Source organism: Bos grunniens, chromosome 8 (genome assembly GCF_055505025.1).
Source record: "Bos grunniens cultivar Pamir isolate PY7600 chromosome 8, Bosgru_T2T1.0, whole genome shotgun sequence".
Lineage (NCBI taxonomy): Eukaryota > Metazoa > Chordata > Mammalia > Artiodactyla > Bovidae > Bos > Bos grunniens.
Window position 1 is genome coordinate 18,956,124 of NC_141172.1, and position 19,158 is coordinate 18,975,281.

At 39.1% G+C, this 19,158-nt stretch overlaps 1 protein-coding gene across 22 annotated transcripts in view; it reads left to right on the forward strand.

Moving 5' to 3' along the window:
• Positions 1-18,696, forward strand: part of ELAVL2 (ELAV like RNA binding protein 2) — a 142,019-nt gene extending 123,323 nt beyond the window's left edge. For 11 of the 22 annotated variants that reach the window (XM_086414247.1, XM_086414245.1, XM_086414252.1 and 8 more), the window contains 4 exons: positions 5,220-5,373; positions 8,560-8,785; positions 15,340-15,378; positions 15,923-18,696. In XM_086414247.1, coding sequence (XP_086270373.1) covers positions 5,220-5,373; positions 8,560-8,785; positions 15,340-15,378; positions 15,923-16,253 — 750 coding nt within the window. In that variant the 3' untranslated portion in view covers positions 16,254-18,696. The remainder of the gene's footprint in view (positions 1-5,219; positions 5,374-8,559; positions 8,786-15,339; positions 15,379-15,922) is intronic. The other 11 variants (XM_086414248.1, XM_086414256.1, XM_086414243.1 and 8 more) reach the window with 3 other exon arrangements.
• Positions 18,697-19,158: the final 462 nt, after the last annotated feature.

Genomic DNA, 19,158 nt, shown 5'->3' on the forward strand with positions numbered 1-19,158 from the left:
GCAAGCATCTTTTAATTTCATGGCTGCAGTTCTCATCTGCAGTCATTTTGGAGCCCCCCAAAATAAAGTCTGCCACTGTTTTCCTATCTATTTGACATGAAGTGATGGGACCAGATACCATGATCTTAGTTTTCTGAATGTTGAGTTTTAAGCCAACTTTTTCACTCTTCCTCTTTGACTGTCATGAAGAGGCTCTTTAGTCCTTCTTTGCTTTCTGCCATAAGGGTGGTGTCATGTGCATATCTGAGGTTATTGATATTTCTCCTGGCAATCTTGATTCCAGCTTGTGCTTCATCCAGCTGGGCATTTCTCATGATGTACTCTGCGTATAAGTTAAATAAGCAGAGTGACAATATACAGCCTTGACGTACTCCTTTCCCAATTTAGAACCAGTCTCTTTTTCCATATCCAGTTCTAACCGTTGCTTCCTGACCTGCATACAGATTTCTCAGGAGGCAAGTCAGGTGGTCTGGTGTTCCCATCTCTTTAAGTATTTTCCATAGTTTGTTGTGATCTACACAGTCAAAGGCTTTGGCACAGTCAGTGAAGCTGAAGTAGATGCTTTTCTGGAACTCTCTTGCTATTTCAATGATCCATCAGATGTTGGCCATTTGATCTCTGGTTCCTGTGCCTTTTCTAAATCCAGCTTGAACACCTGGAAGTTCATGGTTCACGTACTATTGAAACCTGGCTTGGAGAATTTTGAGAATTACTTTACTAGCGTGTGAGATGAGTGCAATTGTTTGGTAGTTTGAGCATTCTTTGGCATTGCCTGTCTTTGGGACTGGAATGAAAACTGAACTTTTCTAGTCCTGTGGCCACTGCTGAGTTTTCCAAATTTGCTGGCATATCGAGTGGAGCACTTTTCATAGCATCATACCTTGGTGTAAATACATTTTCTGTTTCTAATCCTTTGAGGTGGAAGAAGAGGAAGAAATATTTTCCCTTTCCTGGAATGGAGGATGTTGCTGATAGTAGAATCCTCAATAGAGCAGGGGAAGGGGTTTATTTTAAATCAAAGAAAATAGTAAACATGTTTGTTTATCAAATAAAGGGGGAGAGATGGCGCATTGGTTTGGGAGGAGAGCTGTTTCCTTTTCTTCATCTCTTGGATCTTCATCTCTTCCTGTGTTTCCTTTATCTCTTGGAAGTGGGTGAGGGTGGGGTGGTGGTACGTGGCTCATTTGATGGTATTCAAAAAATTAGAAAGTAATAAAACCAATTTCAGAATCCTAATTATGTATGCATAGTTCTCCAGTTAATTGTAATTACTGGCCACTCATCCTTTCTTGGGAAAAATTGCTTTAGAAAAATATTAATGAAAAAATGAAATAAAATAACTTTTGACATAACTGTAATTTCTGTGCCATCCTGTTCTGCTGTCTGTCCTCATTTTCACTGTTTTTATATTTAAGAAACAATTAAGATTCATTTAATTTTTCTAATTCTCAGGACAAGTGCACTGATAAACTGGTTACTGTTATGTGGTATTAATGGCAAGAAAACTGGACAAGGAGACAAGGACAAGGGTTTCAGTTCAGTCCAGTCGCTCAGTCATGTCCGACTCTTTGCAACCCCATAGACTGCAGCACACCAGGCCTCCCTGTCCATCACCAACTTCCGGAGTTCACTCAAACTCAGGTCCGTCGAGTTGGTGATGCCATCCAGCCATCTCATCCTCTGTCATCCCCTTCTCCTCTTGCCCTCAATCTTTCTCAGCATCAGGGTCTTTTCCAATGAGTCAGTTCTTTACATGAGGTGGCCAAAGTATTGAAGTTTCAGCTTCAGCGTCAGTCCTTCCAGTGAATATTAAGGACTCATTTCCTCTAGGATTGACTCCTTGCAGTCCAGGGGACTCTCAAGTCTTCTCCAGCACCACAGTTCAAAAGCATCAATTCTTCGGCGCTCAGCTTTCTTTATAGTCCAACTCTCACATCCATACATGACTACTGGAAAAACCATAGCTTTCACTAGACATACCTTTGTTGACAAAGTAACGTCTCTGCTTTTTAATATGCTGTCTAGGTTGGTCATAACTTTTCTTCCAAGGAGCAAGCATCTTTTAATTTCATAGCTGCAGTCACTATGCAGTATGAAAAGGTAAAAAGATAAGACAGTGAAAGATGGACTCCCAAGACAAGGATTTAGAAGATCAGAATTTTAATCCAGAGTTCAACACATGTGTATAGCATTAGCAGTGTTTACCTACCTTTTCTGTATCCCTTTCCCCAGCTATAAGATACTGATATGTGCCCTCCGTACCTCACAGGGTTGTTGTGAGGCACAAAATACTGTATCTGAAAATGCTTTCCAAATGGTGAAGTCCCATAAGCCCTGAAGTGTAAGTTAAATAGAAATATTGTTGCCAACATCAGTTTCTGTACGATTGAGTCACCCGTGTCCTGCCTGTGGTGATAGGAACCAATTCTTTGGCAAAGTCAGTGCAAAACAGGATTGAGATGGTTTTTTATTGAGACTTGGAGCCTTATTAGTGTAGCTGTGTTCTGAAAATGCACCTGGGTAATCAGATAAGACATACATAAATGATTGTTATGAAGGAGGAAACTTATACTTTAAGAATTTCAGAAAGAGGAGGTACAGCATGCCATGCAGGGTCACATGGGCAGGCACCAGAGATGGCCAGGAGGCAGAGGGGAGAGTGCAGAGTGTGGCCTGGGGCCTTTTTTGGGGTCCTGGTGGAAAACTAAGGACAAGGCAGGACAGGTAGACTGGGTGAGTTTAGCATTGGAGAATTTGAATAGTTCTTGACAGCTCTGGGCTCTAGGGGTGGTAGGGCTTCCCTAGTGGCTCAAACAGTAAAGAATCCGGCTGCAGTGCAGGAAACCAGGGTTCAATCCCTGCGTCGGGAAGATCCCTGGAGAAGGGTTTGGCCACCCACTCCAGTATTCTGGGAAATCCCATGGACAGGGTGGCCTGGCAGACTGCTGTCCACAGGGTTGCAAAGAGTGGGACAGGATGGAGTGACTAACACTTTCACTTTCTACTTGATTGTCTGGTACCTGGCCCTAGGCTGATTCAGAGTGGGAAGAATATTGGCTTGGTCTGAGGATTTGATAAAGGAGATGAGGTGTGGCCTCTGGTTTGTATATCAAAGGTACCTCCCAAGGGAGTTGTTTGCTCTCTAGAATTAACTATTCCTGGGAAGGGAGGTCTCCTGGATCTAGGCCATAAATGCTAGAGCATTGAGAATTCAGAGGATAAGAAGATACAGTCAGTACAGGTTGGAATTAAAGAAGCAGTGTGAACTGAAAACCAGACACTGAAAGAAAAAAAAATGTGGATAACATGATTGACCCAAGTATGTTTTCAAAGCTTTTACATAAGCACTAAATATAAACCCGTTTTCCTAAATATATTTTAGGATAACTTTTAAAACACTCCACCCACACTCCTCTGAAATGTTCAAAGCAGTGAATGTCACTGCATGAGTAAATTATTATGGAGCACAGTAAGGGACTCAGGTTACCCTCAACTTTAATGGCCTAGGTCTTTACCTGCATTCTTAGATGTATTTAGAGGTGAATATTTATAGTATAGTCACCCGGGTTTTTAGGCTCTGTGCTAACAGAATTTTATGTGGATTAGAGATTATTTCATTATTCACAGGATACCCCATTTGCCAGACCATTGACAGAAATGGTTGAATCCTAGAGTGACTAACGCTGATTCTCCCAAAAAATAATATAGATTACCTGTGGTGATTGTTTATATATTGGAGCTTCCCTGGTGGCCAAGATGGTAAAGAAGTGTAATATATGTGCTCAGTAATGTCTGACTCTATGTGACCCCATGGACTGTAGCCTTCCAGACTCTTCTTTCCATGGAATTCTCCAGGCAAGAATACTGAAGTAGGTAGCCATTCCCTCCTTCCCTTCTCCAGGGAATCTTCCCAACCCAGGGATTGAACCCAAGTTTCCTGCATTGCAGGCAATTTTTTTTTTACCATCCAAGTCACCATGAAAGCCTAAAGATTGATACTAATGGTTATAATCAATAGGCAGAAGTTGACCTGTCATGGTAGTCCACCAAATAAAACCCAGAGCTAGACTCATTTGGCCATTTTTGTCAGTGGTCTGGCAAACGGGCTATGCTGTGAAGTTTCTGTCCTTGTAGTCAGTCTAGAAGAGCTTACTATTAAACTAAAGGAAATGGGGTCAAAATAGCACATGAGACTCAGAGCTGACTTAAAAATTGGCAAAGAGGTGTTATAGGCAAAGAGGTATCGATCACAATTTGGGCAAGATCTCAGTGACTTGATGAACTCTCCCTTGACTGCTGTGTGCTTTGTGAACTGTTGTGGATCCACAACAGATTGTGGGACCACTGGGGTACTAGATTGGCTTTACTCAGCAGATACTCTAGCACATGCAATGTGCCAAGATGATGAGGATGCAGTGATGAGAGGGGCAGCTCTAACTCCTTCCCTCCTGGAGTGTATGTAAGGTGTGCTGATGATAAATACACACGGGCTTATTCTGTCTTGGTAGAAGTTTAGACACTCTATCTCAAAGGTGGGAAGCCTTTTGAAAGGGCATGTAAAGTCAATAAATCAATAGATGGACTTAAGGCCTTTTTAATCAAGATTGAAGAGATTTGTGGATAAGACAACAGACAAAGGATGCAGGAGATACAGTCCATTCATACATCTCAGAATTTAAGGATGATAGCTATTTTTTCTTAATGATAATCTGCTTCAAGATGTTTATTTACAATGTGTTTATTAAATAATACAGGGTTTAACTGAAATTGCTAAATAATTTCAGAAAAGGGCATATTTAAGTTCTTTAGAAAGTTTGTACGGTCCCCCACCCCCGGTGAAATGGGAGGCCCAAAAACAGGTCACACAAATGTGTCAGATGAATTTAGAATCCTTAAGCCTGAGCATTCAAATTGAGCCTAAATCGCTAGTTTAGGAGGTTGGCCCCCTGGAGGACAGATTATTACAAGGAGTCCTCTGTGTGCACCACTGGTCAGTTTTGAACACTTACACACCTGGGGTAGATATGCCCTTCTCTTCACCCAGGGGAATGGTGTTTCTCTTGTCAAGAGTTTCTCCAGAAAGGAGTGAAACAGTTCATACTGGACACGCTTGAATGTCTTGTTGTATGCTCCTTATGGAAAAGCTAACTTGAGGCAGTTTTCCAATTTTGGAAGGAAAGTCACTGAGTGTGCATGTACATTTCGCTACTCTTTTCCAGGTTTCCTATGCTCGCCCAAGTTCAGCTTCCATCAGAGATGCTAATTTATACGTCAGTGGACTTCCAAAAACAATGACCCAGAAGGAGTTGGAGCAACTTTTTTCACAATATGGACGCATTATTACTTCTCGTATTCTTGTTGACCAGGTCACTGGTAAGTAGGCAGCCTCTGCTCTGACTGGCAGATGGTGAAATAGTCTGCCTTCTCATACAAAAGTCTTGCCTCTAGAATACATCAAAGGTATATCTATGGGCCAGAAAATGCAATTTTCTGATAGGATTGTTCATAGATATGCATGGGTAAGCATAGATACTGTAGTGAGCAAGCTTGAGTCATTTCCTCCCCAAAGGTCAGGTTTGGAGCCTGTTTTGTGGCTTATAATAAATTTATAATTATTGCATATAAGTTATTCAAAATAATTATTACAAATTAATAACCTTCATTTCTAAGCTGCTGCATGAAAAAAGCTCCCAACCTCCTTATGAAGCATTAAGTAACAGTCTTACTCTTTGTGAAAAACATAGTTTAATGCTCCTAATTCTCCAAGGGAGAATTCCACTACATCTACACTAGTGATTGCTGTTCAGACTTTTTCAGGTCCATGCTGTGTTGTATAGGCATGCATAAGAGTTTGAAATTTTAAGTGTTAAAAGTTAATTTTAATCTCATGTTACTTTTAACCAAACCAAAATAAGAAGACCAATATGTTTATTAAAAACTTTGTGTGGAAGGAAACTTTGTGTGTAAGGGAGCTCTTTCTGCTAAAGCTTTCAGTTAAAGAAAAACTAGCAATACAGATTTGATTATGGATCTTAAAAATAAAGTAAAGGTATATTTTTCTATTATAAAAGCAATATTCTTTTTAAAACATATTAAAATTAAAGAAGCATGCTAAGCAGGGGGAAAAAATCACCTGTAGTGCCATATACTAAAGCAGTCACTTTAAGATTCTGTGAGTAGTCTTTTTTTTTTTTTTTTTTTTTAAAGAAAATAGATTTTTCTCTTTTCTGTGTGATTCTTCTTTCTGTCTTCCCTCCTTCACTATCCCTGTTGTCTTTCTCTCTCCTTTTCTGTCTCTCATAATTAGAGTCCCAGTGGAAATAGTTGTGCCTTATAATTTGTGATTATATTTTTAAAGAAACGACGGACCACAGAATACAATTAGGCCAGTTTTTTTAATTCTTCAACTAATGATCAATTTAGTTGATCAGAACTTAATCAGAAGCATCCTTTGTTATATTCCTCTGTGCTGGTCATGAGCTTCTTACAGAGTCCGAACACCATACTTCTGAGCTCTGAGTATAGTGGTATCTACCATCATCCATATGCTTGGGAGAGGGGCCTGTAGATTTTACTGTATGGAGAGAATTAGTCCAGTGAGGGTATATAAAAATGTGGTCTTCTTAGCTACGTTTCATGGTTTTCATACATTCTATCACAGTGTATTGTACACACAGATGGCAAATGAGGTTGAATAGAAGTCCAGGCCTAACAGTCCAAATATATTTGTTTAGAGCAAAATAAAAAGGCCTTTAGTTTTGTTTGTATTCATGCTTTTTAATTCATCCGTTCTCAGTGAGGACCTGAATCAAAAGTCAGTTTCACCTGTGATGCAGAAAGCCATTTCTCAGCTGCAGGTCCATCCTGAGGGTGTAGGCTCACAGGTAGACTACCTGGTCACCTCCTGATTGAGTCAGTGTATCTTAAGTGTGGTTCTGCACCTGCAGCAAAGGCACCCTCCTGGAACTTTGTTAGAAATGCAGACTTGGGCCCCTAAACCTAGTGAATAAAACTCTTAGAGTGGCCATTTTACCAAGCCGTTTAGGCTGTTCTGATGCATGCTCAGGTTTGAGGACCATAGGTTTAGGTGACTCATCCTAAACTGAGGCTGTTTCACTGCCCATCTAAGGCTTTCCTTACGGAATAATAGTTTTAGGGGTTATTCATGCTCAATAGATAATGGAAAGGATAGATTTGGTGTCATTTCATCTTTACACTTAAGACTTCAGTATGAATTGTCCACTTTACCTAAAATGAAAAAATCCTGCAATTTTGTTATTCAGCCATCAGGAGCATGCAGCATGTGTGTGCACATGCAGTAATGTGCACGCAGCAGGTACAGCGTAAAAATAGGGAAGGTGAAGTGATAGGGGCTGAGATAGTGCATATGGGGAAAAAAATGCCTTACCTACCTTAGAATAAAATTCTGAGCCATTCACTTACACAGTATTGATTATAAAGTTCCTATAAATCATAATGGTCTAATGCTTTTTCTTAGCTTACCTTTCTTAATTGCTTCTCACTGTTCCTCAATGACTGAATCATCTAGGCTTTTCCTGCTGCTAGTCCCAAGTTAGTACTGCTACTACTGATTTGTTTTGCCAAGAAAGTCTTTCCGTACAGCTGCTGATCCCATGATGCCCAGCTCTGGCCGCCCCAAAAAGTCTGTTAAGCTAATTAAATGGAATGGGTTTCTCGTTGCCATTTCTCAAAAGCTGGGCAGGTACTTGGCCATCCTTCTGCTTCCCCCCTTCTGGTCTCTCAAGGTGGGGCGAGCGTGAGCTGGGGAATAGCATTCTGTAGCCAGAAGTAATGCTGCCAAAGAAAGTAAGCTTTGAGGCTTACTTCTGTCTTGTTTAATTTTACTCTTACCTCCTCTTTTCCCTCTTTTTCTCCATATAATATTATTTCTCTAATAAAGAAGAGTCAGTTAAAAGCAGTGGGGGAGCTTCAGGGAACCAGAAAAACCTCTTGAGGCATTTCTCTCAAAGGGTCGGTAGCCTGTATAATTAAGTAGAATTTTACTATTTAAAAGTGTAGCTGAAATATGTTTTTCTACCCCTGTGCATATATTTTTAGCATAGCTTTTTAGCATTTTTAGCAAATGCTTGGTTCTCTTCTCCTCGTTCCAAGAGAAAGAGCTCCTGTGCCCTTTTTTCTGAACTGTTTGTCCAGTAGCATAATTTGAAAAGTACAAGTCAGTCATACAGTTGACATCATTAAATAATGCATGAGAGGGAGAGAAGAAGGTGGGGAAAAGAAACATGGACATACTTGTGTGCTTTCTTCTTCCTGGCTTATTGGTAGCATGTGGTAATGGACTTTAAAGTGCATTAATTTAATTAATGCATTTCATGTATTTAAAAATACAAAATTGAAATGCTAGACTGAATTGCTACTAAGCAAAGGCGAAGCTTTTCTCCTGGTGTGATTTTTGTGGCAGATGTTACATGTGGGTGAAAACGTTCTTGAGAAGGGAAAATTAATGTATCCTTTCTTCTCTCCCTCCTGTCTCCTTCCACTCCCTCTTTCCCAAATCCTTACCCACATCTACCTTAGGCATATCAAGGGGTGTAGGGTTTATTCGATTTGACAAGCGGATTGAGGCAGAAGAAGCTATCAAAGGCCTAAATGGCCAGAAACCTCCCGGTGCCACAGAGCCAATCACTGTAAAGTTTGCTAATAACCCAAGCCAAAAGACCAATCAGGCCATCCTTTCCCAGCTGTACCAGTCTCCAAACAGAAGGTATCCAGGACCACTAGCTCAGCAGGCACAGCGCTTTAGGTAAGTCCAGTCTACTTCTTATGCCCAGCTGCTCAAACCAGAGCTCTCAGGTTCGCTGTCCAGCACTTTTATTATAAGACAGGATCTCTGGTTTGCTATTATTGTTGTTTTCTTTCTTTTTCTTATGGGCACAGGGAAAACCTACTTGGGGTATAGCGTCTTTTGCGGAGTATCCAAGGTGGGGGTGAAAGTTCAGTAACCTGCGGCAGGCAGTGGTTCTCAATCGGGAATAGTTTTGCTCCTCTGGGAGCGTTGGCAGTGTTTGGAGACATTGATGTCGGCATCAGCTGGGTGGGGATGACTGGCATCTCAGGGGTAGAGGCCACGGGTGCTGCCCATCATCCTGCAGTGTACAGTAGTAAAGCTCCCCAACACCAGGGGACTATCTGGTCCCAAACGTCAGTGGTGCTGAGGCTGAGAAACACTGACTTGCAGAATATTGGGGGTCTTCCTGATTGTTTCCATTGCTTCTGATTTCCCTCTTTTCGTTTTTTACTTGAGAAGGTCTTTTCCTCGTATTTTAATTTTTAGGTCAAGCTCTTTCAGTTACTTGGTTTTATAATACGTGCACAACTAAGGATATATAACTTATATGGTTACATTATGTTTTTATAAATGGATTCATCTTCCCATTTTAAGTTTTTAATCTTTGCAGTTTAGAGGTTGGCAAACCCCTGTAAAGGCCCAGATAGTAAATATTTTAGGCTTTGTGGTCACAGTATCTGATGCATGTCTTTAAAAAAAAAAAAAAAAACAACTCTTTAAAAATGTAAAAACCATTCTTAGCTCTTGGGCTATAGAGAAACAGATGGCAGTCTGGATTTGGCCTGTGGGTGGTAGTTTTCTAACCTCTATAGTCCATGGAATGACCATGCATTTTTAGTCCAAAGAAGACATTCTATCTCATAGACAGGTTAAATATTCTAATTTTTCAAATTTTATTCTAATACTGGGGCACCAACCAAATCTAGTCATTTTTTTAAAAAATTCCTTAATCTGCATGTGAAGAGAATGGTGACTTTTAGATGTTAAACAGAGCACAGATACATAAGTAGTTTTTATTTTCTCGAACATTTTTAAGATCCTTTTTGGCCATATGGTATACTGCAGCCATAATGCCATCTAACATCCATGCTAGTATTTTTTGTTCTGTTCTTTATCACAAGTGCATTATTTGCTTGCTGGGGCATAATAGTTAATTATCAAAAATATTATCACAAATTTAACTTAATAAAGATTTATATGTTTTCTAGCTTATATCACATGCATTTTTTTTTCATTCGGGTATTTAGAATGCTGAAGAGAGTAAAGATAAAAATCACTCAAATGTCTTCTTTAAACTTCAGTTACCTCACCTGAGGTGTGAAAGAGAAGTTTTCTGTAAACATCATGTTCAGTTCCTACTTGAGGTGGCTTTTGCCTTGGGAGAAAAAGTTGTACTGTCAGGAGGCTTCATCTGGAACTGGATGACTTGGTACCCAGTTGACTGAGCCTGGCGATCACTTCGCTCTGCTTCAGCTTTGCACGGTTAAAAGGCGTTGGCAGAAAGGAAACACTGCCACTTTTGTCTGTGGTGGTTGGTGGTAGTGATTGGGCTGGAGGAAGAGATGGATGGAGCTGCCTTTGTGGAAACAGAAATTTCACAAAGTCGTTTCTTAGCTCTGCTTGTAGGTTTCTTCTGTGGCATCTTAAGTGGGTAAACTTTTTTTTTTTAATTTAGCACAGACATGAATGAAGGAATTTTAGAGATTTTTCTTGGGCAGCCTATCCAGTTAACCCCAGAGCTCTTTGAGGCCCAGTAAAGAATTCTGATCTTAGGTACAGGAGAGTTCTTTCTTACTGGTTGATTTTAACACTGAAAATACCACGTTAGATGTTAGAAGAAAGCTCTGTGAGTTTAAATCGTTATTTTTGATGTTTCCTAATTTAAGCTCTGGTTTTTGTCTTATGGTAGTTATTGAGTAAAACTGTGCTCTTAAAATCAAGATTGAATTCTGAGAAAGGCTGGGCAAGAGGACTGAAATGATAGTATCTTCAGGAGAATGCCTGATTACTGAAACGGCAAGACTTGTAGGGGACTCAGATATTAGGTTGTCTAACTATTTTATTGTTCTCAATTTGATATACCCCCCTCCATACATGGTATGTGTTTGGTTTTTTGTTTAATTAAAAAATGTTTTTTATTGGGTAAAACTTTACAGGTTGTTCTGGTAGTCAGACTTAATATTATTTTTAAAATATTGCCCATTCTGTGTTTTATCATTTAGTTCCATCTGTAATTAATTTTAGAGATTCTTCCTTCCCTTCGCTCCTATTAAAAATTAATTTTGGGAAAAGGGAATAAGAGTTGTCTGTAAATTTTAAGGGAAACTTGGTTTCAGAAAATGAGAAAGATGTTTATTGTCCTTTCAGATTCTTAACTCTTGTGTCTGTCACCTCACTTCCCATTCTTCTCATAATCCATCTTCAGATAATAAATTATGAACTAGTCTTTGAGCTCAGTGAAGGCGTTTGGTCTAGATTCAGTGTTACAGGAAATTGAGAGCTTCTATTCCTAGGGTTCAAGTTTAGCCTGATGTGTGTTTGGCTGTTTTTCTTTAATATCTCTGAACCTGGTCTGTTATTACCTTGATTTTTTTTTCCCCTTCCTCTATTGAATTAAGGTTGAATCTTCTTCTTTCATCTCATGAAGGAAGGACTGGCTTGCTTTGTTGGTATTTTGCTCTTCTGTAGTTCAGGCCTGGTTCATTACTTAGAGCTTTTGTTCCTCATATCTGTGTTCTAATGCTCTTAGCCTTGAGTTTGTCAGCTTCTTGCCGACATTTAGAAAATTTGCACTATGTTTTTATATTATTATAGTATCTCGGTAGTTGAGAGAGATTGGAGAATACAAGTTATAAATATTAATAGTCAGGGATATTTTTTAATATTTATGAAATGTACTGTATCTTTTAAGGTTAAAAAATTAAAATCTATGTAGTAAGAGTTAAGTTTAAAAGTGGACTTATGGTGTTTATGGCTCAGTCAACCTGTATGAATAATTAGAAAATTATTTTAACATGAGCACTGCTGATCTAATATGCTTAGCTAATTGACTGCAGTTTTCAGAATAAGACCAGCCTTATTTATTTGGATGGCTACTGTGAGTCCCTTAAGTATATTCCTGGGATACGGTATCTGAATTAAACTTCCAGCCAAAGTTTTTTTCATCTCTCTTCTTGTGGAGCAGCCTTAGTTTTATTAAATGTGATCTAGTCTAACGGCCTGTGTGCCTGCTTCCAGAAGCCTTTATGCATTTTTAAAGGAGCGTCTAAGTCAGCCCTTGAGGTTCATTTAAGGCATGTGCCTCCTGCACTGTCACAGCTCCTTTGGGGAAACACTGGTATCAGTCCTCCTGAATAATTGTTTTCTCTTTTGTAGGAATTAGATAAGGACATGGATTGATGATCTTGTTGTGGGTTAACTTCAAAGCAGTCTTGGTTGGTGATCTTTAGAGAGGTTTTGAGAACCACTATTTGTAGAGTTCAGAGTTTTATTTTCTTAACCCATTAACAATCTGTTTATATTTTTTTGTTTCTGACTTGGACCGACATTTCCCTTTACCTGCATGTAGACCCTAGCATAGTCTGTCAGCCGAATTTCTTGGAAACTAGGCACATATCTTCTTTTTATTCTCTACTTATCTAGCTTCGAAATGGGAATATGTTTCTATTCAAAATATTGCCCACATATAGTCTGAAACGAGGCATATAGTCATGAACTATATGCACATGGGGGCTTGTGCTGGTACATTCATTAATTCATAAACCTGAATCAAACATAGACAGTAAAGATAACGATGAAATAAACAGTATATCAGTGTTTTGCTAATTATCATGCTGACTCATTTTTCACATATGTAATTAGTAAATATTGAGTAATACACCTTTGAAGCAAGAGTCATAGAATTACGATCTTGATCATTTGACATTTCTTGACTGACTTCATGTGAGACAGGTTAGATTATTTTGTCTAACCTCAGTGTAGCTTATCCTAGGAGCAGCAGGAATAACCAGCCCTCCTTTTTCTTATTTACTCCAGCTTTCCTTACAGGTGTCACCCTCTCTCAGATTATGACGGTGATGATGATATTGATGTTTATTTGCAGGAATCTCTTTTAATCTACCTCTCCTTTGAGAGTTGTTGTAGTTACAGCAAGGTTTCCCAGTCTCATCCTTCACGTCCACTTAGCCTGTTATTTGTGAGTGGATTGTGTCCACGCTGAAGGACGGTGGCTGTGTCCCTGTCCCTTTGAGAACCGCCAAGTTGTCCCTCAGGAAAGTGTGTGATGCCTGGGACTGATGAGGCTATTGGGTGCAGTGTGTTGATTCGGTAGGAATAAAGATTATTTTAAGATGAAGAGTGTATTTTTAACAGACACTTTAATGTGTATTGGCCACACTGCTGTACATCATCAGGCACGTCCCCCTGGGTCATTCTGGAGGCCACTAACTTAGTCTCCCTTAAAAATTTGTTTCTGTCATTAAAAGAGCATATATACAAAAGGCGGCTGTCTCTGAACCCTGGACAGACTGAGGAGAAATATATGATTCTGGAGAGTGAGAGTGGTCCTTGTGTCTCAGGTAACCACCTGGTTGACAGTTTTCCAGCTGCTGCAGGACTGGGGTACATGCAGGCCCGTTGGAGCTCACACAGCCTTCTCCCAGCCCCCGTTGGGGTGCTGAGAGCAGGGAAAGCCACCAGGTTCAGCTGCGTGCAGGAAGGGCTTTTCAGCATTGCTGGGGTTCTGATTCTTAGGTGTTGTATTCCTCCCAGCTCTCCTTGTTGATGGGAGAGGAGAGAGGGTCAAGAAGAGCAAGGAGGGGAGAGAGAGAGTTAAGTAACTTTGCTTGAATTCCATAGGACTGATTTTTTCCTAAAATGGATATTGAACAAAGATATCGGTGGTCAGGATCATGGTGTCATACAGGGTTTCACAGGTAGGGTAAATATGAGGCCCATTGAGAGAGTCCTCAGAGATCCTAGTATAGAAGTCTCCTGCCTGGAGAATCCTGGGGTGGGGAGTGACAAATGAGATCTCTTCCTTTAACACATGTAATTCACTTCTAGGGCAGTTCTGGTTTCTGCCCTGTCTTGAAAGTACTGGAAACTGACTCGGGAGTTTCCTGTCTCTGGACTTTGGGCTGGCATCCTATCCTAGCTGATGGTGGCAGAGCGTGCATGATGACGTGACTCTGCTTTGGTGCCTCAGCTTCGGGATCATCGAGTGCTTTGGAAGGAGACTGCAGTAAGCTGCTCCATTCCACATTCACATGCCAAACGCACTCTGTATTGGTCATTCCAGCATTTTTATTAAATTATCTGTATCATTACTTTATGGTTGGTGGTTTTGTTTGCATCCCTATTTCTGGTATTTGTGGCCTTTATTTTGGAGTGCAAAGGTGTGGCATCTTTGACCAAACAAAACCCTCCCACCCTCCAACCTCTTTTCCCACACAAGTGCCCGCTCCCTTGCATGTGCAGACAGGCCCCCCAGCCTGCCTTCCTAATAGTTCTTACTCTGGATTAAATAATTAAGGATGCTGTTAGCAGCCTCATTGCTTTTATTCAGTCAACAGATACTGATGGTAAACCTGCTGTGACCCAGGCTATGGTCCATGCTTAGTAATGTCCCTGCTCCTGAGAGGGTAGGAGGGACAAGGTACACACACCACAAGGTACTCCTCTGTCATTGGGGTTTGTTCCTCTGTTTTATTAAAAAGATAGTTTGCATTACATCAGCTTGATTCTTTTCAGTTTTATAAAACATTCAAATGTGCAGAAATAATTGGGACTAGGAACATGTATCTACCTGATCTCGTAGACCTTGAGTAGTAGCACTGCACTTCTTGTAGAACAATCAAAATAAACATCAGACTGGGATCTGAGTCTTGCCTTATTGCTCAGTGAGTCTGTAGTCTTACGTTCAGTGGACTTAGTTGAGCATATTGAGAAATGGGAGGTTTGGCTGAGGTTGTGTATAAGGTTCTTTTTATCTGTACTAGTTACACTTTGATTTTTAGAAATGAAAGTCCTTTGTATATGGGAGGTTTAAGGGAAATTGTGAAATTCTGTGTAAACTGCAGAATTTGAGTGTCAGTGCCACTGCTTTCTAAACCCTTTGGCCTTGGGCGAGTACTCAGGAGCCAACAGCTGTGAAAGCTAAGAGTAACAAAGACTATGTAGATGTATGTGGCGTGCTTAGACCTTGCCTGCAAAGGTGAGAACCCAAATGCTAACTATTTCACAGCCCCCGCATTTCCTCTCAAAAGGGTTTTCTGAGATGACCAGCAATGATTTCCCTGCATTGCACTGACCTAGAGATTGGAAGAGCTACTGTCATATGGTAGTGGTTCCCATTTGCTCAGAAATGTAAGAAGACCCATTAGTTTGAGACTTCACATACAGTTAACATACAAACAGCCCCCTTGGAAGATGGCAGTAACGAGCCCAGCTTTCTTGGACCTCAAGGGGAAAAGTTAAAAACTGAAGTTTGCTGAATGTATGTTTTGCAGGTTGGACAATCTGCTCAATATGGCTTATGGAGTAAAGAGGTAATGATAGAGGTTCATGACACTCATAATCCCTTCCCATAATTGAGTAGTTTCTTTGATTTGGGGAGTGACAGCCATCATAAGTTTGTGTCGGGTTTTCTTTTGCATGTACAACCTAATGAAAAGCTGTTTCTTGAAGCATGGTTGACTCAAAGAGTATTTTTATACCACTTGATGCCACCTGGTGTTTAAAAACCTCATTATTTATTTTCTGTTGTGTTGCAGCGTTTAAGCATGTTTATGTCTGTGTTGGTCCTTCCTGCTCCCAATCCGCTTAAGTTGGTGAAACCAGTTCCAAATATATTTCATTTTCTCTAGTGGATAGTATTACTCAATACAGCATATAATGGCCATTTCATGACTTGTGAATATCATGATAGTATAGCATGCTGCTGCAAGCCACATATGGACTTTGGTTGAAACATCAAATAGTTGTGTGTATCTGTTGAGGGGAGGGGAGTTAGGGAAAGAAAGAAATCCATCGCTGTAACCAACCTCTGTTTCTGTTTTGTGTGTGTATGTGTGTGTTTCCTCTTTTGTTCAGTAGGTTTTCTCCAATGACCATTGATGGAATGACCAGTTTGGCTGGAATTAATATCCCTGGGCACCCAGGAACAGGGTGGTGTATTTTTGTGTACAACCTGGCTCCTGATGCAGATGAGAGTATCCTGTGGCAAATGTTTGGGCCTTTTGGAGCTGTCACCAACGTGAAGGTCATCCGTGACTTTAACACCAATAAATGCAAAGGTTTTGGATTTGTGACTATGACAAACTATGATGAGGCTGCCATGGCGATAGCTAGCCTCAATGGATACCGTCTGGGAGACAGAGTACTGCAGGTCTCCTTTAAGACAAACAAAACGCACAAAGCCTAATGAGCTCTTGTCCTCAGTCCATTTATATATGAAAACTATACAACAAAGGCAAGTTAAGAGAAACTTTATACATTAGTAAATGTCTTTGTAAGTCAGTGTTGAGATGGGGATAAAACGACTACTTAGCATCCTAAGAAATATGTGAGATTTTTTATTGCTAGTATTTGAATTAAAACTTCTTAAAATATCTTTTATGTTTGAATATGGACAAGAGGTACAGGGTTTTTACCTGTCACATTGCATTTTATTGCCTTCTTTGAAGAAGGTGGACCTTTTAAAGTGTTTCAGCTAAGGGAAGACATTTCTTTTCTTTTTACATAACTGCCTTGAACCTGTGAGTAAATATTGAGGCTTTGTGTTGTAATTCTTCAGTTGGTTGTGTCCTTCCCCCCCTCCTTTTTTTCTTTTTCTGATTAGCTTTGTGTTTGGTTTACATTTAAAGCATTGCTGTTATGTCTAAGAAAAGTATTTTGAAGTTTACATTTTTATTTATGAAGTTAAAAACAGTATTTATTTTGTAATTATGATTTGGGTTGGGGAAGGGGGGGCTACATTATAAACGCTTATTGTAAGAATACTGGAGAACTTTTCGTAAAGCAGTACCTTGCCAAAGAGATAAGAGCCTCTTTGATGTGGGTTTAAAAAAAGCATCTATTTTTATAAAAAAGAAAATTTGGAGAAACTTTTTACTGGTCCTGGAACAAATATTTTGACTTGAATACTTTGAGAAATCTCTTCATATGACACCTAGTGAGCTTTTAAAATTTACCAGGAAATTTGCAGTGGTTGGAAAATTTAGAAAGATTTATGATGTAGAAAATACTTTTGAGATCTTTGTATGAAAGGAGTAGAATCAATGGGGGAAACACTGCTGGTTTCGTTTTTGTAATCACCAGTGTAGCGTCTGATCATCCTGGTTATTACCTGATAGGTGGCTCACATTGATTTGTGATTTTGAAACAAATAAAAAAAATTTACAAAAGAATATATAAGAGCAGGCAAGAAATTTAAATTACCAAGAGATGGGGGAAAAAAAATCTGTTCTTCCTAAAGAAATCCCTTCAGATAGAGCTCATGGTGTTTAGTGATGTACTTGCAGTATTGTTTGAAGAATTGTTTTGTCTTAAGGAAAAAAAGATGTTGCACATGATTTGTACTGCAGCAAATCGGCAAAAGTGATCTGAGTTGGATATATTTGAAGGTATTTTGAAAGTTACGTTCAAGGCTAACACCTGAGCTTTGTGTAATGTAAATAAGACCTTGTGTTTATGAACCTTTCAGCTAATTTGATTTTTTTTTTCCCTTACATGCCAAGTGATGTTCAGGTTTTAAATGTTTTTGTATCAGTTTTTTCCTTTGTAAATGGCATTAACATTGTTACTTGAGGTCTTGCTTAATCACTTTTGTTGTCCTGAGGACTTGGATTTACAGTGCATCAGATTTGTTGCTAATTTTGTCTGTAGATAGTCTAGCTTCTGCTGTTTATGGTGATGCTACATTTTCGTTTATAAATATGTTTGTGGTAAAAAAAAAAAATGAGTATAACCATAGGTTTTGAACAAATTTCCTTACATTTTTCATACAAAAATCATAAATATCTGTATGCTATTGAAATTTAACTTTGTATGATGCTTAAACCACTATTTGGGGAAATAATAAAATAAGTCTTTACCATGTATGAAAGAAATTTTAAAAAATACAAAATATTTTCTGATTAGCATCTAGCTTATAATAAATTTTCAAAAAAGCTGAAGGTAAAAATGCCTTCATCAGGATGCACTGAGAACTATATAGTTACGTCCTGCTTTTTGTATAAACTGAGATGCTCACATGCTTCCCCTTAGAACAGGCAATGTGCTATGCATAACATAGTTGTACATTATCTTTGCGGTTGCGTTGTTTTATTTTTTATTATTTAAAATTGTAGTTATAAAATTTTTCAGTATAGTACAGTACATATACTGTGAGGCGCGTGCTAAAGTGAATAAGCGAGTTTTCATGCTGACCCACTCAATGCTATTCAGAAATCAATTGGCTTAGCACTTTCTCATATCCTTAGGTGCATTTAGATTGTCAGAGTTAACCTGCGTTTAAAAAAAAAAAAACTAAAAAACAAAATACATGTATATACTTAAAAAAAAATAAGGTTTCCCCTCACGGGAAAACAGCAGCTACATGCTTCTTTCCTATACTACTGTAGCAAACCAAGGCATTGATGAGAGGGCATGCAAATTGTGCTTCACTTCACTGTGTTTATCAGAGCACTTAATAAAATGTAAGGCTGGTATTTATTTGAAGTTGTACAGTATGACTTAATTCACATCTGTTGGAATAGAAAATATATTCTGTTGAGTATTTAAGAGGCTGTACATGTTTTCTTTTGTGTTTGGATTCTTTGTACTTTTTCATGTTCAGTACATCAATAAACAAAGTTGAAGGGAAAGAACAGTGTGGTGAGTAGGTCTTTATACATTTTTGGGGGCTCCTGTGCTCAGTCTAATAAACTTGCTCTCTTGAGCTAAAAGAGGTTACCTCAGAGCTCTCATTGAAAGCAGTGTTATTGAACAGATTCCGAAAAGCATGTTATTTGAAGTAGAACATGCAAAAATTTTTCTTTCAATGACAGCTTCTTCTTATTTTTCAGATATTACTTCATGAGTAATTCGTATAAGGATGTGTGCTTTCATTGGCTAGTTGTAAAGTAATTGGATGCTGACATCGTTCTATACCTCCAACTTAATAACCATCAACTTTTTTTTTTATAAAAACAAATGGAAATTGTCCTCACACATTTACTTGAGCTAAAGAAAACCAAATAGAAGGAAGATAACTTACTCTGCTGCCACTAACAAGATTTAATTCACCCATAGCATCAACTGTTGTTGAGTGAAACTTACTTTTGTTG